At 44.1% G+C, this 23,530-nt stretch overlaps 2 protein-coding genes across 7 annotated transcripts in view; both read left to right on the top strand.

Annotated features, from left to right (window-relative positions):
• The window catches only part of wdfy3 (WD repeat and FYVE domain containing 3), a 114,094-nt gene extending 101,256 nt beyond the window's left edge, over positions 1–12,838 (top strand). For 5 of the 6 annotated variants that reach the window (XM_075467259.1, XM_075467260.1, XM_075467256.1 and 2 more), the window contains 18 exons: positions 5–59; positions 177–296; positions 400–517; positions 788–894; positions 1,151–1,304; positions 1,416–1,507; positions 1,593–1,805; positions 2,031–2,172; positions 2,797–2,951; positions 4,258–4,416; positions 4,604–4,783; positions 4,966–5,148; positions 6,584–6,677; positions 6,803–6,946; positions 7,657–7,926; positions 8,056–8,167; positions 8,287–8,484; positions 9,516–12,838. In XM_075467259.1, the coding sequence (XP_075323374.1) occupies positions 5–59; positions 177–296; positions 400–517; positions 788–894; positions 1,151–1,304; positions 1,416–1,507; positions 1,593–1,805; positions 2,031–2,172; positions 2,797–2,951; positions 4,258–4,416; positions 4,604–4,783; positions 4,966–5,148; positions 6,584–6,677; positions 6,803–6,946; positions 7,657–7,926; positions 8,056–8,167; positions 8,287–8,484; positions 9,516–9,636 (2,617 nt within the window). In that variant the 3' untranslated portion in view covers positions 9,637–12,838. The remainder of the gene's footprint in view (positions 1–4; positions 60–176; positions 297–399; positions 518–787; positions 895–1,150; positions 1,305–1,415; positions 1,508–1,592; positions 1,806–2,030; positions 2,173–2,796; positions 2,952–4,257; positions 4,417–4,603; positions 4,784–4,965; positions 5,149–6,583; positions 6,678–6,802; positions 6,947–7,656; positions 7,927–8,055; positions 8,168–8,286; positions 8,485–9,515) is intronic. The other variant, XM_075467257.1, reaches the window with a different exon arrangement.
• Positions 12,839–18,182: 5,344 nt separating this feature from the next.
• Positions 18,183–23,530, top strand: part of cds1 (CDP-diacylglycerol synthase (phosphatidate cytidylyltransferase) 1) — a 34,764-nt gene continuing 29,416 nt past the window's right edge. Inside the window, exon 1 of the mRNA XM_075467253.1 lies at positions 18,183–18,533. Within this exon, the coding sequence (XP_075323368.1) occupies positions 18,465–18,533 (69 nt within the window). The 5' untranslated portion in view covers positions 18,183–18,464. The remainder of the gene's footprint in view (positions 18,534–23,530) is intronic.

The raw sequence follows: 23,530 nt of genomic DNA, 5'->3' as shown, positions 1-23,530 counted from the left end.
TCAGATCCGGACTTCTCAGCACGCTGGTTGGTGAGAAGTCAGTGACTCAAAGATGGGAAGTAAGAGCCAGGATTAACTTCTTGTTCATTTCAACAACATAAAGAGCATTTCTGTTATACTCAGATGAACTCATCCACATACAAACCTCACTGACGAGTGTGTATTCTCTGTTCCAGCGGGGAGAGATCAGCAACTTCCAGTACCTGATGCATCTGAACACGTTGGCAGGACGCTCGTACAACGACCTGATGCAGTACCCCGTCTTCCCCTGGATCCTGGCTGACTATGACGCAGAGGTGGCTGAGCATTTTATCCTCCGGGGTGTAATATTGCAATCAAAACAACAGCAGACAGCACTTAGATCTAGTTGTTCATGATCGAGTTGTGTTTGACATTCAGGAACTGGACCTGAACAACCCCAAGACATTCCGTAACCTCGCCAAGCCGATGGGCGCCCAGACGGACGACCGTCTGACGCAGTACAAGAAGCGGTACAAGGACTGGGAGGACCCCAACGGTAAGACCACAGAGAGAAGTCAACACACTGCATTCACTGAGTGAGGGGGCTGAGTTCAATCAACTATATTAGAATGAAGGAAATGTTTCATTTCAAGCAGTCTGACTTCGATTTTTTTGCATTTTATGGTTGTTTTACAATCTTGCAAAGAACATATTTGATGATGCCTCAGTAACTGATGATGTTAGATATTACCTGTGCGTGTAAGATGTCATTTAGAACCTTACAAAACTTCAGTGTCAGTAAAAACATTGTTTTCTGTCACGCCAGGTGAAACACCAGCATACCACTATGGCACCCACTACTCGTCGGCCATGATTGTGGCCTCTTATCTGGTCCGGATGGAACCCTTCACGCAGATTTTCCTCAGACTTCAGGTTTGATCGTCACTTCCGTTTTCGATTGAGTGTATCTGACGTCACAAAGTCGTCTCTTTCAAGTTAAAGAAAGAATAATTCAGTAAAACCCTTTTTAAAGGCGGCCGCTACTCCATAAGGTCTGATGGAAGTGGTTTTTTTCCTCTTTGTGTTTGCAAAGAGTAGCCGTGGACACAGTTTTAGTGAAGCCGCTGACGGTCTCTGTGTCTGGACTGAGGAGAGAAACCATCTGCCTGTGTGTTTGTGTGATTTCCAGGGAGGTCATTTTGACCTGGCTGACAGAATGTTCCACAGCGTGCGTGAAGCTTGGCTGTCTGCCTCCAAGCACAACATGGCTGACGTCAAAGAGCTCATCCCGGAGTTCTTCTATCTGCCCGAGTTTCTGCTCAACTCCAACAACTTCGACCTGGGTGAGCATCGGAGAGTTTGACTTAAGATGGCTCAGAAAAGCACAAAACTCCGCCGAGACTGTTGAATGAATCGATGTTGATGTTTACTGCTTGTGTTGCTCGATGCACCAGGTGCCAAACAGAACGGCACCAAGCTGGGTGACGTCATCCTCCCACCGTGGGCGAAGGGCGACCCCCGGGAGTTCATCAGAGTCCACAGAGAGGTAGAACAAATCCCACTCAGGACAGTTATTCTGAGTATTGAAGACGCCGTGTCCTTCACGCTTTTCTTGCCCCCCCCGGCTTCAGGCGCTGGAGTGTGACTACGTCTCTGCCCACCTTCACGAATGGATTGACCTGATTTTCGGCTACAAGCAGCAGGGTCCGCCGGCTGTGGAGGCCGTGAATGTCTTCCACCATCTGTTCTACGAGGGTCAGGTGGACATCTACAACATTAACGACCCCCTCAAAGAGACGGCCACCATAGGATTCATAAACAACTTTGGACAAATCCCCAAACAGGTTAGATACTGCCTAATGTCCACCATTAATGCCAATAACACTGAGTCTTTACAGCTACCACCATCACAGGCTGACAACCCTGCACATTTGTTGTTGGTTCTATATTTTTAGACCCCTTAAATATAACCAGCCATGTAAAAATGGGTCGGTTACCAGGCAATCTTTCCTTTTTTTTGGCTTTTAATATTTGAAGCGGTCTCACAATTGTTGACGTGTGTGTTTCAGCTGTTTAAGAAGCCTCATCCTCCTAAACGGGTGCGCAGCAAAGCTAACGGCGAAGTGACAGGCGTTCCTCCCAACTCCAACAGCGACAAGATCTTCTTCCACCATCTGGACAACCTCAGACCTTCTCTTGCACCTGTTAAAGGTTCTTACAGACGCTTTCTCTTTCATTTGCACGCGGTTTGCAGACATATCAATGTGTTATCGGTCAGCCCCAGCTATCCCAACCTCCAGCTATTTACGTGTCACATGTAACTGACTGTTTCTTTACTGTAAGGGAAACTTAGACGTTGCTATAGAAACGCACAAAGTATTTCTGGTTTAAAACACACAATAGATACCCAAACCATACCAGTCACTGAGTGTGTTGGTATTCGTGTCGTTTGTTTTTTATTTAAATGTGTATTTGCTCTCTGAGTGTAGTCCACAGATTTGAGAATGTAAATTATTTGGGTAAGGCCGCCAGACAGAAAGACCGCAGTGCTCCTGTGTTTTTCCTGCCCTGTAGACATGCTAATAGTGTCGTGGCGGGTAGCTTTCGTCAGGCTTGTTTGGGTTTGGATCCAGAGGGACAATCTGGTAACCTTCCAACTTGCTTTAGGGAACTTTCTTCTTCAAACTGTGGACCCAGAGCATTCTGCATGCAGTAAAACCTCCTCTCTGGGGAAGGAATGTTGTTGATACTGTAAAGATCTTATGTTAATACTGCGTTTAAAAGGGTTTCTTTCGACTCGGCTCTCATATATTTCTTCGTATTTCCCTCGTTCAGAGCTGAAGGAGCCCGTGGGACAGATCGTCTGCACTGACAAGGGCATACTCGCTGTAGAGCAAAACAAGGTCTTGGTTCCACCCACCTGGAGCAAGACCTTCGCCTGGGGCTACGCTGATCTCTGCTGCCGGCTGGCTAACTACGAATCCGACAAGGTCAGTGGTAACAGGCTGTTCCTCAGAGGTTTAACGACACTCTTTCTAAGCCCCGACCTCTCTGTTCAACAGACTTTAACTCTTCTGCATGTGGTGTAACGCAGTATGAGACGATCACATGTGCACTACTTATTGTCTTTATGTTCACATAATGTTTATTCGGCATCGTTGCTGACTTTGTCTTCAGTGTTAATGAATCAGGACTTCTAGTCTTCTAATTTTAGGAGCTGTGATTTTTCTGCAGTGCCACTGCCAACTCGGATGACTGCAGGGTTTCTGCTGATATCACTTTGAAGCTGCCAAGTCAATGTGAAATATTCTGCACTGCACTATTTCCCCCTGCTGGTGCTCCAAGAAAAATGCAGGTTCTGCTCTGCGCGAGGCCTCAAATACGGTTCAACTGCATCTCAAGTGACACCGAAAACTGCTTCTTGAGCTTTTTAAGTTGAAGCAGAGTGTGCCAGTTTTTGTTTTTTTCCTACCGCAGGTTAGAAGCTTTTAGTTTTAACATAACAACTATAGAAGCAGTTATTACCCTCAAAAACCTCTCAAATGAATTATGTTGAGATTTTTTTATTACTTTGTAAATGCAAGACAACAAAAGAGTTTCCTCTCCTCGCTGTCAGACATCAGAGGTGGTCTGGATGTGAAGATGGCATCTTGACATCTGTAGCAGCTGATAAAAGCTGCTAATATCAGATGGCAAACGGGGACAGCTTGATGTCTTTCTATGTGCTTTATTTATTTGAGCGGCTGCGGGCTGAAACAGAAAAGGAGTCGGTCGCCATCTCATCCTCGCTGTTGTCTGGTCTAATGACTTCAGCAAACAAGGCCGTGCATTTAGGATTTGACATACTGTTCAGTTATGGATGACCCCCATGATCATTCAGCCATCTTTAAAGCTTAGAATGAAGTGTGATCAAACAACCAGCCGCTTGTTTCGAGATTTCTTCATAACCGTCCTGTGATGTAAAAACAAAAGCAATGCGATGAAATCATCCACGAGAAAACAGACGATGGCTTTTTAGATGACTGAATGATCAACTCATGATCTTGAGATAACGGCGTTGAAATAGATAGTAGCAGCTGTTATGACATCAGCTCAAAGGTTCCTCATTCTCGTCTCTTATGCTGAATGATAAGTTTGTTTTCATGTTCTCTGTCGGTCTTCTCAAGACTCTGAAACGCTTTTCAGTAGAAACCAGTGGCTGTGTTGATCGGGGTGTGACAGCCTTAGTTTTTGAGACACCTGAAAAACCCTTAACCATCCACTGATCTTCCATCTCGAACGTCCCTCTTGTCTCAGGCGCTGGTGGTGTACGAGTGCCTGTCAGAGTGGGGTCAGATCCTCTGTGCCATATGTCCCAACCCCAAGCTTGTGATCACCGGTGGCACCAGCACGGCCATCTGTGTGTGGGAGACGGGAACCTCCAAGGAGAGGGCCAAGTCCCTGACTCTCAAACAGGTAAACAGACACAGAAACTCTTCTCCCCGACTCTCCTGCAGCATTTTTTTTTCAATATATTCTTCCTGCCTGCGACATCAAAGGCAAGAGGAATCTAAAGATGACACTTCACAGAAACCAGAAAACTAAGTTTCTCTGATTTTCCCATATCAAATGTTTCAGTTCGATCCGTTTTCTCTCGTCACAGGCGTTGCTTGGCCACACCGATGCTGTAACATCTCTGACGGCATCGTCAGCGTACCATATAGTCGTTAGCGGCTCCCGGGATAGAACGTGCATCATCTGGGACCTCAACAAGCTTTCCTTCGTCACGCAGCTCAGGGGACACCGGGCACCCGTCTCCGCCCTGTGCATCAATGAGCTGACGGTGAGTCGGATCTCACACGTCCCATCTGTCACTCGCCAAACAAACGGTCCCATATGTGTGTTACACTGTTCCAACAGAGTGCTTATTAACTGTAGGTCACAGGTGATGTTGGGTCTCATCTCCTGCTGCTGTTGCACTGACTCCAGGGTAGACGTGATGGAAGGCTTTGTGTGTGTTTGCAGGGGGACATCGTGTCCTGCGCGGGCACCTACATTCACGTGTGGAGCATTAACGGCAGCCCCATCGCCAGCGCCAACACCTTCACCGGCCGCAGCCAGCAGATCCTGTGCTGCTGCGTGTCCGAGATGAACGAGTGGGACACGCAGAACGTCATCGTCACCGGCCACTCGGACGGCGTCGTCAGGGTAACCGAACCCACTTTGATCTTCCAGAATACCACTTGTCATCACTAACTCGACATTGTTGCAGCATGTGAGGGATCGAGCCGGTCGAGCACGAGGTCACAAGAAAAATGGGTTTATTCCCCAAAAATAACAAACTTGAAATAATAGTTGCAGGGCCCTTAACTCTTTCGGTTGCCGTTGACGTCAATTTAAAAAAAAAACGTTCACTGCCAAAGACGTCTGTAGACGTCAATTGTGTTTTTTAATGGAGCGGGCTGGGGGACAATCTAGCGGAGTTCGTCACTAAATCTTAGGCTTGTAAACACTAAACAGAGAATATACTGGCAAAATTACCTGCTAGGTGGCAGCAGTGCCACTTTGCACACACAAAAAAAAAGAGCTCGTTTTCTCCATTTTTTGGGTCAAACAGCTGTTTTTGGTGAAACCAACCTATGTTCTACTGTCTATTACTAAAGGACTGAAAATGGTAGAAACAAACTTTTTTTTCCTGATGAAAGAAGAGAGTCTACTCTTTCTTTTGGGAATTTCGGTGTGTACATAGTCATAAGACACACTTTTCTGTGGGTCTTGGAAAATCAGTCAAAATACTGAAAAACACTTGGCAGTATGGGTGTCTCTGCACTGAAAATGGCTGGCAGCCAATGAGTTAAAAGACGTCAAATGAAGAAACTAAACTCAAAGCCAAAAATCAAGGTTTTAACATAACATAAGCTCAAGCTAACAGTTCAAAAACAAACAAAACTGACCTGACACACAACAAACAAAGGGGACTTAAATACTGGCTGATGAGACCATAGTGACACACTGAGGGAAACATCTAAACAAATCTAACTAACAAAAGTAACTAAACACAGTTAGCTTAAGAATCAACTTAAATGACTAATAACTAAACAAAGTTAACAAAATAAGCAAATCACAAAAGCAAAGAAAACTAATTCAAAAATTAGAATGAAGACTCCATAGTCTTCCCCCATGGAACTCTAGATGGTATCACCCAATCAATCTGGGATTGGAGTGTGCCAGCCAGAGTGCTTTGTTTCAGCCCAGTCCAAAGAAAGCACAACAAATTAAGTATTTGACTAAATTAAACATACAAAAGCTAACTAAATGTGCGTGCTACAAATAGAACTAATGTACATCAAATGAAAATAAACAACCCATATATTTGTGCTACAATGTATATTGTGTATGTGTATAAATATATATATATATATATATATATATATATATATATAACTCAGAATGAAAAAGTGTTGGTGTGTGGGGTTACCGATTGTGTGGCCATCACACAGCAATAGCTCTTCAAATGCAGCTGCTGAGATGTTTTTTAGATCAAAGTATTCGGTTGTTTTTCTACAATTCATCAGTATTTGCATAAGGCCTTCTTCTACTTTTCTCTTACGTGATATAATTATGGTCAAAAATGTTTTTTCAGTTTTGGAGAATGGAGTTCCTTCAAGTCCCAGAAACTCCTGCTCCAGAGCCGGTGGAACCCGATGTTCCCGACTGCTGTGGCGATGAGAAGATTGGTGAGTCAGCTGCTGGATCAGCGGATGGCTTTTTTTTTTTGATCGATCTTCACAAAGCGTTTGCACAAAAGTGCGATTGTGTTTTTGAAGAATGAATTTGTCCCAACTTGTCCTGGTCCCCTCAGAAGGCGGTGAGAGTCATAACGGTGATGATGACAGCAGCGAGTCAGATGGAGACGAGCCCAGTCTGAGTCAAGAACCCAGAGCGCCACGCAACCCCTCCACAGGCGGCGGCAGCCAGCCGGGCAGCGCCGTCCACAGACCCAGAGGTACCCGGCTTCACTTCCGCTTATTGCATCCATTCGAGCTCATTCTGTCACCGCGCAAAGTGCAGAAAGTATGAAATTAGTTTTAAGATCTGAAGAAATTCAAATATTTTTATGGACGAGCAGAAGCAAAGTGCTGAGATTTGCTCAGCCTCTGTTGTCCTGAAGAAAAACTCCCTCTGACAGTGATGATAACAAAGAGAGGAAAACCTTGTAGCCATAGCTAAAAAAAAAAAAGCTTTAAAAAAATCTCTTTCAAAAGCAAAAAACAAATTCACATTTTTAAGTGAATATCGACATTATTCCACAATATGAAAAATGAAAAGGCAAACTTTTCCGTTGAATTATTTTCGAGCATTTTATACAACACGTTAACATCCACTTCAACTTTTTGATACTTATTTGTGATCTATGGCGTAAAAAACATTCTGGTAGTCATTGTAAATACCAAATAAAGGCTTTCTTTAATTTTCCCTGCCTTGGATATTCATGTCCATTAAATAGGTCGCTCTTCTGTTTTGTGGAGGAGAGCATATTTTGTGTGTTGATGAAGTCGGCTTCATTATTTGTTTGGTTTTTTTAAATGCTAGTTTTAAAATGTAGCACTCTGAGGTCATTAAGTTGATGTAAAGTGCTTTATAAATAAAATATATTATTATTATTCTTAGTTTGAACCACTTTTTTTTAACTCTTGACTAACAAATACCCATAAGGTCCGTCAGCCCGAGCCGGAGCATCGTGGTCGATGGACAGCGGCTCTGACGACTCTCACCGCTGGTCAGACACCCTCAGCATCGACGAGAAGGATGGCTTTGTGTTCGTCAACTACTCGGAAGGCCAAAGCAAAGGCCCTCACCCTCACCCTCACCCTCACCCTCATCCTCACCCCCACCCTCACCTGTCTCATGGAGGCCATGGCTCGGTGCCTCAGCCGCTCCATCCCGCTGCCATGGAGGCACGGACGTATAACCAGCTCCGGGCAGGTCTGTGTGCGATGAGTTGATATTCATGACATGGTTTTTTTCCCATCTTTTAAACTTTTTAAGAGAACAGCATAAACTGCCTAGAATAGTGGTTTGCTTCACTGATCTAATGGCAGCGTTTGTTCACAGGCCACAGATGGGAGCGCCAGCTGGTCTTCCGGAGCAAACTCACCATGCACACGGCGTTTGATCGCAAGGACAATGCTCACCCAGCTGAGATCACCTCCCTCGCCATCTCCAAGTAAGACGGCCGAGTGAGACCGAGCCTCTTCTTAATCTGCCGCCTCTCACCGTTCTTTTCCCTAAACGACCGGTGCTCCTTGTAAGCCTCCGTCTCTCCGTGCTTTCTCCGCTCTGCAGGGACCACAGTAAGATCCTGGTGGGGGATTGGCGCGGCCGCGTGTTCAGCTGGTCAGTGAGCGATCAGCCCGGCCGCTCAGCAGCCGACCACTGGGTGAAGGACGAGGTGGTGGACAGCTGCTCCGGCTGCACGGTCCGCTTCTCCCTCACCGAGCGACGCCACCACTGCAGGAACTGCGGGCAGCTTTTCTGTCAGAAGTAAGATCATCGCAGCGCCGAGTTTTTATTCATGAGGAAGCTTTTAGGTCATCGTCCTACTGGAAAATGTTAGAATGGAAAGCATTTGTCAGAATGAGGCCCTAAGTGTACACGTGCTGTTGAAGAACAGGGTTTACACCTGCAGTTATAGATTTACTGAGTTGCATTTCTATCATTTCTCTCATTCCCTTAAACAGCCTTAAAAAGTCCTTAAACATAGAATTGGGACAGAGCTGTTAATTGGTTTGCCTTTTAGCCTATGTTTTTGATCTCATCATCTAATTTAATTCCGGTGATCCCCAGGCCTCATTGGATTCTACACCCGACAGCCAGAGTCCTTTAGATTTCTTCCAAAAAGATTCGGACCATTTGCAGTCAAAGTGGCTTCTTTGAGTCTTTTTATTTTCGGTTGAGAAACAAAGACCCCAGAGAACAATGAGCAGAGTTGCATCACTATAGTCATGAGGCTGACAGGGTTGCTGAAGAGGCACCAAATGTAGGCTAAAGCACTTGGAACGGAGCTCTGTGAATGAGGGACACAGTTGATGAGTCGACTCATCTGGGCTGTCATTGAGTTCAGATGATGCACTGAAAGGGAATTCACTCGGTTCTGATCGGCAGCCCCGCTGCCACCAGATTTAATTTAATCCTACACACTGCTCCTTCAAATAGTGACACTTCAGAAATGCAGATATTCTTGTTGTTTTTATTGAAAAAAATGATTTCAGTTGGAACAAAAGTCAGATTCTTTACATATAAGCTCTCAGTTGGATCTGAGAGCTTTATGTTAAGATGTGTTGGTTATTATATTTCTTTAAAATCGGTAACAGCGCAGATTAATGTGTGCTCATACACACTGATGTGCTGTTCATCATGACGTTTTCGCTCTGAGCGGAACTAAAGATGCGTTTCGTGAAGTTGTGAATCTCACGGCCGTATCTGTTCTTCCTCCATCTCTCCGTGCCTCTTGCCTTCTTCTCCCGCCCACCATTTCTCTCTGAATGTCCTTTCCATCTCGCCCTGTTTTGCAGGTGCAGTCGCTTCCAGTCGGAGATCAAAAGGCTGAAGATCTCCTCACCTGTGCGGGTTTGTCAGAACTGTTACTACAACCTGCAGCACGAGCGAAGCGTCGACGACGGCTGCAGAAACTGAGCTCCACCTCAAAGAGAAACGCCTCCTTCTGACCCGAGGAGCATTTCATTCCTCCATCTGCCTTGCCACATAACCCCAAAACTCCGCCGGCTTCCCCCCGTTAATTCTCTCAAACGCCCAGTAACCACATGTACTGTAACATGCTGACAGGATGTTCAGGCTGCACATCGGTGAGGCAGGACCGGATAACAGAAGGAGAAGGAGATGAAATGAAGAACTCCGTCACCACTTTGACCACCTGCACTCATCACCTGGAGGTGAGGGGGGTTAAAAATAAAAAATAGAAATAAAAAAAGATGCAGCACGTCTGAAAACAATCAGCCGCCATTTTTCGCTTGGAGAGCAGAAACGTGGAGCCTCCTCCTTCTGTCACCTGAAACTATTAAAATAACTTGTTTATAGTGTAAATACTTGCCATGGCCTTTTTAACTCTACAAACAGAACAAGAATTAAGGTCAATACGAAAAAAAAAAGAAAAACAGAAAAAAAAGAAAACAACTTGCCTGTAACTTAGCGTTGTGACTAACCACTCCTGGCTTTAAAAGAAAAGAACAGAAACAAATGTGTGTAGTCTGCGTCACAAGGCACAGGGAGGGACACGAATGTCAGCGTTTAATGTCTGTGGGTGGAGTTATGCAAAATCACCTTTTCTTTGTCTTTTTTTTATCATTTCCAGAGCGCTTTGCTGTTAACAGAAGTGTGAGTTGTTTTGTATGTGTCGCCCACAGTGTCAAACCGCCACCGTCAAAGAGATTCATCATCAGATTGTCTCTCCATTTTTCTTTTCTTTTTGCCAAACTGTTGATTTTCTTCTGATGTTTTTCTTCTGTTTTTTTTAATTTTTTCATCTTCTCTGTTTGGTTTGGAGGTTTTATTTTTTATTTTTTTATTGTTGCTGCTGCTGCTGCTTCCTGAAGACTGGAGGTTATCATTTCTGATTTCATTTTTTAAACATATCACTCCATTCACTCTGTTTTTATTTTTTATTTTGTTTTGTTTCTTTGAATTTCTGCGTTTGATCTCCATCGCGGTCCTCCGACGAAGCAGCTTCTTGAATGCACACAGAAAAGGGACGTCTCTATTTATCTTGTTTGCTGGTTCAGACTCGATCCTGCGGCATTATTTCAGCAGATCAGCAAGCATTTCGCACTCCACACACTTTATCCTCTGTCCTGGTAGCTGCAGCCGATCAAAGAGTGGTCTCGGTTCATGTAGATAATCATTCAGACCATAAAACCATGAAATTCGAATATTTATGGTTTGTTTTCAAAGTTAGAGCAGGTAAAGAGAGGCAGGGCCGTATGCGTCGGTTGTGGCACAAATGCGCAGAAGAAAAAGATTTTAACTGAGGTTTGTAGCCTTGATGAGCTTATATTTAATTTGTGATTTTAAATGTAAGGGCCGTGGGGAAAAATGAAACGAATTTAAAGTGACGGACAGATTGAGAACGTGAAATCAGCTCCTGCGGCAAAGTCAAAAAGGACACAATTAAAGCTACAAATGTCTTCAGGAAGGCTGAATTGCTTTGCATTATGTCTCCCAATATTTACTTTATTGGAACCTGACATGTTTGGATTAAAGCAGTCCATGTTGTCTCCAGAAACGTTTCATGTCCGAAGATGAGCCAATGAATTCATCTTGAAAAATGTGATAACCACTCTGAGGCTAAAAAGAGGGATGTTTGGCCCTTGATTTCATCTAAAGATGAAAAGCTTCGGATTTTTAAATGATTGTAGGCTCTTTTACAGTGTTCCTTTCTTCATTGCGTTTAATAGAAATTATATTTATTGTGGTGTAGATATGCAATACTGTGCAAAAGTCTCGAGCCACCTCTCATTCCTATATTTCCAGGAAAACTTTTGCTCCGTTCTCTGCCAACATGATCCCACGCTGCTTCAGTAATGCTGAGGTCCGGGCTCTGGGGAGGATTCATCCCTCTTTTTCAGTCCACTTCTCGTGTCATTTGGCACAGCTCAGCCTTTTCTCCCTGTTTGTCTTCCTTAAGCTTCTTGGGTGGGCTTAAGACTCCTGCACAGTACTGTAACTTCATAGAAATCAATAGTCCACGGTGGAAAAGGAGGTTTTAGTTGAGGAATAAAACATGTTTGGTTTTAACGACATCTATAGACACTCTTGTCTGTTGGACGTTAATATCACAGGCTTTATTTTCTTCTGTTGCAAAGTAAGTTCACAATGTTTTCCCCTTCCATGAGGCTTTTTTGTCTTTAGAAACACAGATTTTGTCTTCTGTGTCTCCCCTCTCTCGCTGTTCTTCTGTCACTTTGTGGGCTACAACTGTGCGTTAGGGTGCCGCTTTCTTTCCCCACTCGTCCTCACAGCCTCAAACGTGTAAAAGCAGAAGAAAGGACTTTATCATCCTTCCCCGCGGGTCCCGTCATCATGAAATGCGCCCCGTGTTCATCGTCACCTCTCATATCAATCTGCGTTTCCGTACTGTAATCGAGCGTGCAATCGTGTCATCGAGCTGAAAGGGCCGAGTCGGCTTCTATCAATCAAGAGTTACTTTGCACCTTGTAGAAAAAGAAAAAAAAATGAGAGAGAAGAGGAGTCACGAGTTTTTATTGAACGCAGGTTTACGTTGTCATTTCAGCAGAGACGTGCATTTCACTGCAGATAAATGAACTGTACAAAGTATTTATGCAATTATAACTGGTTTTAGTTTTTTTTTAATGATTACTGCGATTCAGCAAGTTTTGTTACTTGTTGCATGTTTATTAACACAGCTGACTTTCTGTGTCAGTGCATTGTACATGTTCTCAGCATTAGATTGGTTTTTTTCTTTATTTGTTTTGCTGTTTTGCCTATGTTCTCTCCTTGGAGGTATTGTGTGACCGGTTGCCGCGAGCAACCGACTGACAGGTTTGTGTACAGAGCCGCAGATCACGTCCCCGACTCCAGGTGGACTTTTGTACCCTTTGTTCGGGGGGGGGGGGACAAAAAAAGAAAATCCTGGATTATTTTGGTGGTCTTATATTAGACCGCATTACTACAGTATCTGGTGTGCAATCTGTGATAGCTGAATGTTCCTTGTATATTTGTGTTCACTACATCCTTCAAGAGAAGAAACAGTAGAATAACGCCCCGCCCATGTTACGGAAACAAGATGTTACAATAATGCAATAGATCTGGTACTTATTCTTTTTAATTTCATTTCAATAAATAATTGCCGTTTACCACCAAAGGCTTTTGTGTCTGATTTCTTTATTTATTTTTTTAAATTCTTCAGGCTTTTTGAAGATTTGAGGTAATCTGTCAAAACTAGAGGACACACGCACACACTTTTTATGAAAGCTTGAACACTTTGGAACTTTCTGCATAAAGACCACCATAAAACAGCAACTGATTTCCACACAATTAAGCAAGGGGCAGGAAAATATTACTCTTTGATTATTTATTTGAGGAAAAACGATCTGTTAGTGTCTGGGAACTTCTGCTTTTAGTGCTCACTTTAGGTCCTTCCACAACATTTCTACCTGATTAAGGTCAGAACTTTGACTCAATCGCTCCAAAACTTTATTCATTCTGTAACCAGGCTTTGTTAAAACAACATGCAGGCTTATTCTCGTTGTCTTGTTGCATACTTACTAGGTTAAAAAAAGAAGATCCCTTCGGATGATGCAAATTAGGCCCAAACTATGGCTCTCCCACCACAGTTCCCCAGATGGAGTGAGAGTCTTGTGATTGTGCGTAATGTTTTCCTTTAACCAAGCACAATATGTCAGCATATTTTTCTTTTTCAACCTTCCCTATTTGTTTGTATTGCTCTGAATTTTAGACACAGCTGACTGGGAACCACCGATATATTTGGCCACACTCTTGTGTTGAATTGTCTTCTCAAAAGCGTTTCAGAATGCTTTTTAATGTTTACTGACAGCTCTTATTGGGGCCATGTTTCCAGCCAGTCAGCCAGGTCCAAATCCGTGTGTCCCTTTTAACTGCAGACTCATTTGCATATTTAGAATAGAAATAGAATAGAATAGAATGCCTTTTATTGTCACTATACACAAGTACAATGAGATTAAAAACATCTTCTTTCTCAGTGCAGACATGAGATAAATAAAATATATATATATATATATAACAATCTTAGACATAAAAGAATAAAATATAGTACAAAAGGGGTGGTGGTAGGTGCACAGAGATATTACCACATATTTGGATGAATATGCATTCCAGTGTGGGTTATTGCACATAACAGAATATTGCACATAACAGGATATTGCACGGTATATTGCACGGTACTGAGTATTGCACAGGGTGAAGGAAAGGAAAAGGAAAGGCCTGGGGGGGGGGGGGGGTCGCTATGTAGAGTCAGAGTCAGTGCCTGTCTGAGTTCAAAGTGTTTATGGCATTTGGGAAAAAAACTGTTTTTGAGTCTGTTGGTCCTTGCTTTGGATGCACCTGTAGCGCCTACCCGAGGGCAACAGGTCAAACAGTTCAAAGCCAGCGTGGGAGCTGTCCTTGACAATGTTTTTTCCTCTGCTGAGGCAACGGGAAGTGTGGATGTCCGTCAGGGAGGGGAGAGGGCAGCCGATGATCTTCTGAGCTGCCTTGACTACCCTCTGAAGCCTCTCCCTGTCTGCCATGGTGCAGCTGCCGTACCATACTGTACTGTAATGCAGTATGTTAGCAGGCTCTGGATGGATGAGCCGGTAGAAGGTCAGCAGCAGGTTTGAGTCCAGATTGTGCTTCCTGGGGACTCTCAGGAAGTGAAGCCGCTGCTGAGCCTTCTTGATGACCGCTTTTGTGTTTTCTGCCCAGGAGAGGTCGGCGGAGATGAGGACGCCGAGGAACCGAAAAGAGTGGACCCTCTCCACTCGCTCGCCGTTGATGTAGAGGGGGGCAGGGTCGGTGCTGTGCTTCCTGAAGTCAACAATGATCTCCATGGTTTTCTTGGTGTTCAGAGCCAGGTTGTTCTCTGAACACCAAGTCTGCCAACTTCAGGACCTCCTCTCTATAGGCTGCCTCGTCTCCCTCTGAGATGAGTCCGACCACTGTGGTGTCGTCAGCGGACTTGACGATGAGGTTGTTCTTGTGGGCCGGGCTACAGTCGTGGGTGTAGAGACAGTAGAGGAGGGGGCTCAGCACACAGCCCTGTGGGGAGCCGGTGCTCAGGGTCCGAGTGGAGGAGAGGTGGGGACCAAGTCTCACTGTCTGGGGAAGTCCTTTATCCAGGCACATGTGAGAGGCGGGAGGCCGAGGGCGGTTAGTTTAGTGATGAGAGTGTCCGGGATTATTGTATTGAAAGCTGAGCTGTGGTCCACAAAGAGCATCCCAACGTAGCTCTGCCGCTGCTCCAGGTGTCTCAGCGCAGAGTGGAGAGCTAAAGCGATGGCGTCTTCTGTGGATCTGTTTGTGCGGTATGCAAACTGCCTGGTAAGGGTCGAAGTCTGGGGGGAGATAAACCTTGATATGCTGAAGAACCAGTCTCTCAAAGCACTTCATTACCACCGGTGTGAGGGCCACAGGACGATAGTCAAAGCTGGTGATGGTAGACTTTTTCTGCACTGGGATGATTGTGGCTGATTTTAGGCAGGGCGGGATGACTGCCTGGTCCAGGGAGAGGTTAAAGATCCTGGTGAGGGTGGGGGCGAGCTGGTGGGCGCACGCTCTGAGCACCTTTCCAGGTACACCATCTGGGCCGGCAGCTTTCCTGGGGTTCACAGCCAGGAGCACCCGTCCGACATCGTGCTCCTGTACAGTGAGTGGAGAGGAGCAGGGCCCTTGTGGGGGTGGGGGCAGGGCTGGAGCAGATGAGTGCTGATGTGATGTTTCAAAGCGAGCAAAGAAGCTGTTTAGCTCCTCTGCCAGCGGCGCACTCAGGTCTCCTGTTGACACATCACAGCCTTTATAGTTTGTGATGCCATGTTTACCCTTCCACACCTCCCGTGTATTGTTGCTGGACAGGTGGGACTCTATTCTCCTCTTATAGTCCGCCTTGGCTGTTTTAATTCCTCTGTTCAGGTTAGTTCGAGCGGCCCTGTGAAGGCAGCGTCGCGGGCCCTGAGGAGTGCGCGAACCTGGTTGGTCATCCAGGGTTTCTGATTTGGGTACACCCGGATGTTTCTGTCCACAGTCACATTTCCAATGCAGAACTTGATGTAGTCCAGTACCGTTCCTGTGAATGTTTCCAGCTCGTGGTGTAGATTCGTGTGGGTATTAGTTTTAGAAATAAAGGTTTTAAGGAGATTCCACCCAGAAACATGGAATAAACATGCGTGTGTTTGTGAAGTTCAGACGCTGGTCTGGTACCGCAGCTGGTCAACCCAGTATGGACTGAATGGAGAGCGAGCGAGTCTCCCCCGCAGACCTTGAATGAAACCAGACAAACAAACACAGGCTCAGACCGGAAGTCAGGTGGCTCGCACTTCAAAATAAACCTTAGTCAGCAAGGAGAATCTATACACCTTATTCTAGCTCTGAAGTTTTGCTTATCAGGACATTATAGATATATCTTCTGTTTTTTCTTTTCTTTTTTTTTTTTTTTTTACCAGTGATTAAGATGGAATAATAACACCATGTGACATATCATACTGTGTCATTATTTATAGAACAAAAACCAAACCAAAAAGCAGAAGTAGTGAGTGAAAAATTAAGTCTACCATTACTTTTTCTACAGGATTAAGTAGCAGCCAGGTGCTGCTAAGCAAATGCACTTGGTGAGCTGATTATCAGCAAGTGTGAGCACCTCTTTAAAAGTAGAAGTTTTGGCTGTTTGCTGGTCTGGAGCATTCAGTTGTGTGTTAACACAATGCCAAGGAGGAAAGACATCAGCAACGATTGTTGCTGCCCATCAACCTGGGAAGGGTTATAGGGTCATTTCCGAACATTTTGGAGTCCATCATTCTATTGTGAGGAAGATTCACAAGTAGAAAACATTCAAGTTCCAGCAAGTTCACCCCAACGTCAGACCATGCAATCCTCAGAGAAACTGCAAAAAAACCCAAGAGCTACATCTCAGTCTCTAAAGGCCTTTTAGTTTGTTAAATGTTAACGATCATTAGAGGAAGCTGTATGACGCATGTATGGCTTATTTGGAACGGTTGCAGGAGACAACGTCTCCGCTCTAAAATGTTTGGAGAAAAAACAAACGCAGCATATCAGCACAAACATCTCATTCCAACAGTCAAGCACGGTGGTGGAGGGACGATGATTTGGGCTTGTTCTGCAGCCACAGGACCTGGGCACCTTGCAGTCATTGAGTCCACCATGAACTCCTCTGTATACCAAAGTATTCTACAGTCAGATGTGAGACAGCTAAAGCCAGGCTGAAACGTGGTCACGTGACTTAACAATTATTCCAAACACAGCAGCAAATCTACAAAAGGATGACTAAAAAACAAGAGAATCGAGGTGTTGCAATGGTCCAGTCAGAGTCCAGACCTCAACCTGACTTAAATGCTGTGGTGGGACCTCAATGAATCGAAGGAATGTTGTAAAGAAGAGAAAAATTGCTCCACAATGATGTGAGAGACTGATAACACCACAGAAAATGATGACTTAAAGTTATTGGTTCCACAAGCTAGTACAGGGTGGACTTCATATTCAAACACACAGCCTCTGCATTTTTGGCTCAACTTCCTTCAAATAAATAACAACAGTGTAATGTGACATGTGCCGTTGTACAATTGACATTGTGTTTATGGTATCTTAACGCCTGATGTTTTGCTTTTATCATCATCATCGTCATCATTATTATCGCAGCATCATACAAGAAGAAAAATCAAAACTGAGAAAACTTCATTTTTCTACAGTTTTTTACGTTTACATCTGCTAACTTTTAGTATGTCCATTTAAGACATTTAAGATCAGATTTATTGGTCATGCATATAGTCATACACATGAAATTTGTCCTTCGCTTTTGACCCATCCAGGTTGGCACCTGTTGACACACACACATTCAAAACTGAGAAAACTTTATTTTTCTACAGTTTTTTACATATGCATCTGCTTTAGTATGTCCATTTAAGACGTTTAAGATCAGATTTATTGGTCATGCATACAGTCATACACACGACATTTGTCCTTTGCTTCCAGGTTGGCACCTGTTGACACACACATGCACAGGGTCACACATTCATAGAGACAGATGCCAACCTGGAGCGTTGGGCAGCCATTCACAGCACCCAGGGAGCATGGGGGTACGGACGGTGCCTTGCTGAAGGGCACCTCGGCCATGACAAGGAGGTGGACTGATACGCCTCCAGCTGTCAATTCCACCAATCTTTTTTTTAATTAATTAATTAATTAATTTATTTATCTATTTTTGAGTGGCGAGAGTGGGAATCGAACCCGCCAACCTTCCGACCGACTCTAACCACTGAGACACAGTCGCCCTAAACCTTCTTTTAGGTTACGAATACAATGTTTTTGACCTTCCTAAGTATCTGTAGCTTAATTAGCATTAACTCGCCTGACAGTGTTACCTCGAATTATATAAATACATCTAAAGTCTAAAACTTTAAATCTGAGTTGCTACCGGAAGTGCTTTCCCCCACTCTCTGTAGCTTTGCGGCAGGAGGAGGATCGCAGAGACTGCGGTGATAAACAAACACACGCAGCGGAGTCGTTAGTGTCCTGTGGAGCTGTGTAGGTACACTGTGACATCGCTGGTCGACATTCAGGGAAGCCGACCTCCTTAATGGACCGGGTTTAAGTTAAAAATCCAGGACTTTAATTTGGAGAAGAAGCAAAAAAAAAAAAAAGATACTCAAGGATTTTTTTACGACAGTCTCTCCCTCCTCCTGCCGTCTGCGTCGGCTTATGGTGACACATTAACGTCCAGGCGGCGGAGAACCGAGCAAAACATGACGGAGCTGAGGAAGCGAGGTGGAGGCGGAGGGGACCCTGACAGCACCGAGAATATCAGCGACAAGGTAAAGTGGACACTAGCGGGTAAAAAGACGTCGGTTTCGATGTGAGGCATCGCCCCGAAAACAAGTTCGCTAGGTTGTTGTCAGGCTAGCTGGTTGTCAAGTTAGCTACGTAAGCTAGTTAGTTAGCTGCAGGCTCCTGTCTGGTTAATCCCGCTGCAGCCGCAACACGGGCACGGAAACGGCTTCTGCAATAAGAACCCACGACGTGTGTTTGGTGTGAGCCTCACGTCCTTATCATGTCTGGGATTGTCACACCTTATCACACCGTCGGCATGAAGTGGACTCATCACCGTTGTGCTGCCGTGTCCGCTGGAGATCCAGCTGGAAAGTTGGACCAGGATAGTTACAGCCAGTTATCATGGTGGGATTAAAAGACCCGTTGGAATGATAAGAAGAGACAAAGAAATCAGAAGCTTAGCTCTTACCTGAAATTGTCTTGAACGTCTTCCTTTTCTTGTAATTCTTCTAATCCACAGAATTTCTAAATTTTCTACTCTTATATCATGACCAAAAAAAGCCCATCAATCCAATGAAATCCAAATTGAACTCTGCTGGAGCGCGTTTGTGTTCATGCAAATTAAGAGATTAAAAACTCCTCCGAAGAGCTCAAACAGTGGGTAGGTCAAGCTCAGTCATTATTATTAGTGACTGCAAGGTCAAGAGTGTAAAGCTCAATAAGCTGCTGGAAAAAAACAACCCAAACAGATTTTTACCCACTTCTTCTGGAGCCTTCTAACAGAATTAGAGTGTCTTTATGCAGGGAAACCTATTTTTAGACTATATAACCACAAATCTGCCTCATTTGCCTCTCTCCGTAGACCCCTGACAAGGAAAAATATGTATTTTATGTAGGGAAAAAATGGAGGAAGCCAATGCAGGAATGCCTCCTGTTTTGTGTGGATGACTGATTTTCTGTTACTTATAAATGTAAATTAAATTGCTCGGTCAGTGGGCTCATCGAAAAGCAAACAAAGCAATTTAAAGGAGATTTCTTAGCGATTGGATGGATATCAGTATTTCCACGTCAGTTGGATATTTTGGATATCGGTTTCAGTGTCTTGTGTCTTGCCCAAATACTCCTTCCAGGACTCTAGACTAAGTTTTTGCACTGGTTGCACTGGTGAGCCCACTGGGTGAAGCCGCCCACACTCATTTTCAAACATACAGGAAAATCTGGACCACAGGGGGTCCCGCCCTTAATTATCTCTGATTGGTTTAGACCATGATGTGGGCCTAATGTGTGTCTGTTGCTGAACCAAAGGGAGGCTTTCAGAGTTGCAGAGACTTTTATTTTAGATTTCTTTTAGTCGCACCATTGAGAAATTAGGTCGCATGTGTGACCAAATTTGGTCTCACTCTAGAGCCCTGCCTTCAACTCTTGGGGATCGAACAACCAACCTGCCAGTTGAAGGATGACCACTCTGCTCGCTGAACCATGAGAAGAAGAGCTTAAATTGCTCTTGGTGCTTGGGGTTGAAACCATTTTCTGACATTTAAAAGGTGATTCATTGTTGAATCGACAGAAAATGAAACCTTAAATCAGTCTTTGTCTTTATCCCCACTATGTAAACATTATGTTATTGGTCTTTTCTGGTTTATTACTGGGGAATTATCTTTGTCAGATATGATGGTAAACTGCATATCTTTGGATTTTGGACTGCTGTAAGACAAAACGACACATCTGCACAAGTCACCACAGCTGTAGAAAAAAACTCAAACAGATTATTCTCACAAATAACCGAGTGGAAGTGAAATAGTAAAGCTCTTATTTCACACCTTTTGTCCTTATGGACATCTTTAGCACGAATGAGCCACATCCAAAGTAAGTGTCTTGAATCTTGAATCTACTCGACTGTAACCTTGACCGTCTTCACGTGCCTGTGAACAGCTTCCCCTCTGAGTATTCTCTTAAGTTCCCCCCTCAGTGGAACTGTTGCAAAGGTTACACGAGCTACCTGGATGCTCCACTCCGGTGTTTTTTTTTTTAGCTCCTGTGTAAGGTATGCGGGGGGGATGTTGGGCAATCCCACCCGGTCCACTGATTAACTTGAACCTCAGGGGGGGGAAGAGCTGACCCACTGAGGCTCTGCATGATGTCTGAAACTGTGCAGAGAAACCCAGAAAGAACCAGAAACAAACCCCATGCGGCGCTGCGTGTCTGCAGGGGTGCTGTCATGGTAACCAAGATGTGATAGATGAGTTGTGCATCCAGGTATGATCTGCGGATTTGAATAAATAGATAGTTCATTACATAGAGTGTCATTATCTTTCTCTTTTTTTTTTCCGTGGCGCGCAGTAGACGATGCAGTCAAACATTTCCCATAATTCACTATGCAAAGCGAGTTTGAGCAACGTTTGATATCCAAATTTAAAACTCACTGTTCACTGGGACTTTATTTCGTAGCCTCTGAAAAAATAAATTTGTTGGTATTCTATGCCTCTGGCTTTCGTTTTTTTTTTCATCAATATTTTAAATAGAGATTCTCGAAAGGTACTTTAAAAAGTAAAAGTGTACTAACTTCGCTGCACGGTTGAACGGGGTGAACTCTCATATGTTGCATTCAGCCTGTCTTTGGCATTTGGACTGATGGTGTGACAGAACATGACATCTGGAGTGATGTGGGGGAAATAAAACTGGATTCTGTTGCCATTTCACAGAAAGAAATAAGATGACTAATCCAAAACACTCCCTAGTGTGGGCCAAGGTTTCTTTGACTCATGATTTACGCGACAATTATTAGATGTTTGCAGATTGATTGGACAGTTTTAGCACCAACTCTTTAATTGTTCTTCTTAGTGTCTGTTTGATCGATGTGTATTTTCACAATTTATTTACCCGTAACAGATTTAATGACTGACTCATTGAATGAATGATTAAAAAGAAAAGGGCTTGCTTTCGCTGTGGAAATGGTTGCACATGTGGCATATCGTTGCAAAGCTGAGTTTCTTGTGGTCCGACTGATGCAAAGCATTTCCTGATACCGTTACCACGGCAGCAGGTGCGATCGACGCCAACAACCAACAAAGCCAAAATTCTAGCTTTCAGACAGCCGACCTATTAAGCCTCCTTATAATCCACTTATCAATGAGGGTCCCAAAAATCCAATGAAGTAAAACATTTAGTCCAGAAAAATGATTTATTTAATATGTTCCCACAGACTGCTGCTGCTGCATCGTTTCCAGTGAGCCAGCAGCTGAGCTTCAGCTCTCACGTATTTTCACGTATTATCTTAGTAAATGCTTGATTTTGGTCAGATTTAAAACTAACAGATGAAGAATTGGGACTTTTAAGTATGTTTCTAGAACACTTGATCTTGATTTTCTTTAGGTATGCCATGTGTAAGTGTTTGTAGGCCAGCTATACTGGAATGCAAAGGGGTTAAGGATGACAATGCAATGAGAATATTCAGTTTCCACCCGAAAAGCTACTTCTTCACACCGTGTCTGTCAGATTATTTTGTGAGCTGTTGTTGCAGAAAACGTCTGACCCATTTCTCAAATGACTCCAAGTATCTAATGTTGTGAAATCGTCTGTGTGTGCGGCTCCCTGTTTACCGTGAATCAGAGAGCGTGTCACTTCCTCCTGTGGATCACAGACGGGCACAAACCCTCCTGGTTTGGAGTTCAGTTCCCTCTGGAGCTGTTCAGGCTAAAAACAGATTCCACTTGTGAAACTGATCACGTGCACGTTTTCTTTATGTATTCATTACTGGTTGCTGTTGCCGAGCTAAATCTATTTACAATTTTCTCTCTCTGGCATTAGTCATCTCATTAATATCCCATTCTTCTGACCCTCTGAAACCTTCACACAAACACAAGAGACACAAGATAAACATCTAAATATGAGATCTAAACAGAGTTGGGTTGGAGTTAAACCGAACGTGCACTCACGAACGTGGCAAAAGGAGAATTGTGGTTTCCTGTCTTTGTCAGCGAGTTTTAGGTGTTTCTGTTAAGAAGCAGACTCGGCTCGGGCCGGCTCTAACACGGATGAGTCGGGCCTGTGCGTGGCTTTTATGGAGGTTAAAGGATCGCTTTGTTGTCACACACATTAGACGTTTGACGGGGGGGGTGGGAGTGTTGCTAAATTGCATCTCTCTCTGACGCCAGTATTTACCTTCCACGTTTCCCTTCCCATAATTCTGTGCACACTGTTGCCGGGCCAGTTGGCGACTGCTGCAGACTGCACACGACAGTTGACCTTGGAGGGCTGTCTGCCGGCCGGCTGGCCGTTCCTGAAGCCTCCAGCAGCAGCAGCAGCAGCAGCAGTGGTGACATCAGGCTGTTTAATGCTCCACTTGTCTTCCAACTCGACTTTCATTTCACTGTGATAGATGATAGATGTATATGATGGATATTGTTGTGGGTCTTACCAGGTGAAATACAATATTCTGAAGGTGGCCTATTAAAAGATGACAGAAGATTCTTCACTCTGTGTGTTACTTACTCATTAATGCAAGGCAAGTTTATTTGTAGCACAATTCAACTACAAGGTGATTCAAAGTGATTTACAGATACATTAAAACAGTAGAAATAAAAAGCATGATTTAAATTTTAAACAAAAAAGAAAGAAATAAGAACAATAGATAAAATCTGTAGTTAAAATGTGATTAAGTTTTAAAACTCAAGCTTCAGATTTGGAGCTTTATTCAAATGCAGCTGAAAATAGGTGTGTCACCTGGACTTAAAGACACTGAGTGTTTCAGCTGATCTGAGGCTGAAACACTCTGGGAGTTTGTTCCAGACATGTGGAGCATAGAAGCTGAATGCAGCTTCTCCATGTCTAAAAGAAATGTCTAATGCAGGCTACATATTGCTGGGAAACCTGGTGAGAAATGTCCCTTTATTACCAAAGTTGGAAATGTAATGGTCCAGTGTGTCGGATCCAGCTGAATACCCTCTGCTGACCCCTAAACTACGGTGGCTTTTGAAAATATGATGGTGGAGGGATGAAAGGGGGTGACTCGCTGAGCTTTGCGATCTAAATAGTTCATTCT

Source organism: Odontesthes bonariensis, chromosome 6 (assembly GCF_027942865.1).
Source record: "Odontesthes bonariensis isolate fOdoBon6 chromosome 6, fOdoBon6.hap1, whole genome shotgun sequence".
Lineage (NCBI taxonomy): Eukaryota > Metazoa > Chordata > Actinopteri > Atheriniformes > Atherinopsidae > Odontesthes > Odontesthes bonariensis.
Note: the sequence above shows the minus strand (reverse complement) of the source record. Positions and strands in the feature narration are given on the sequence as shown.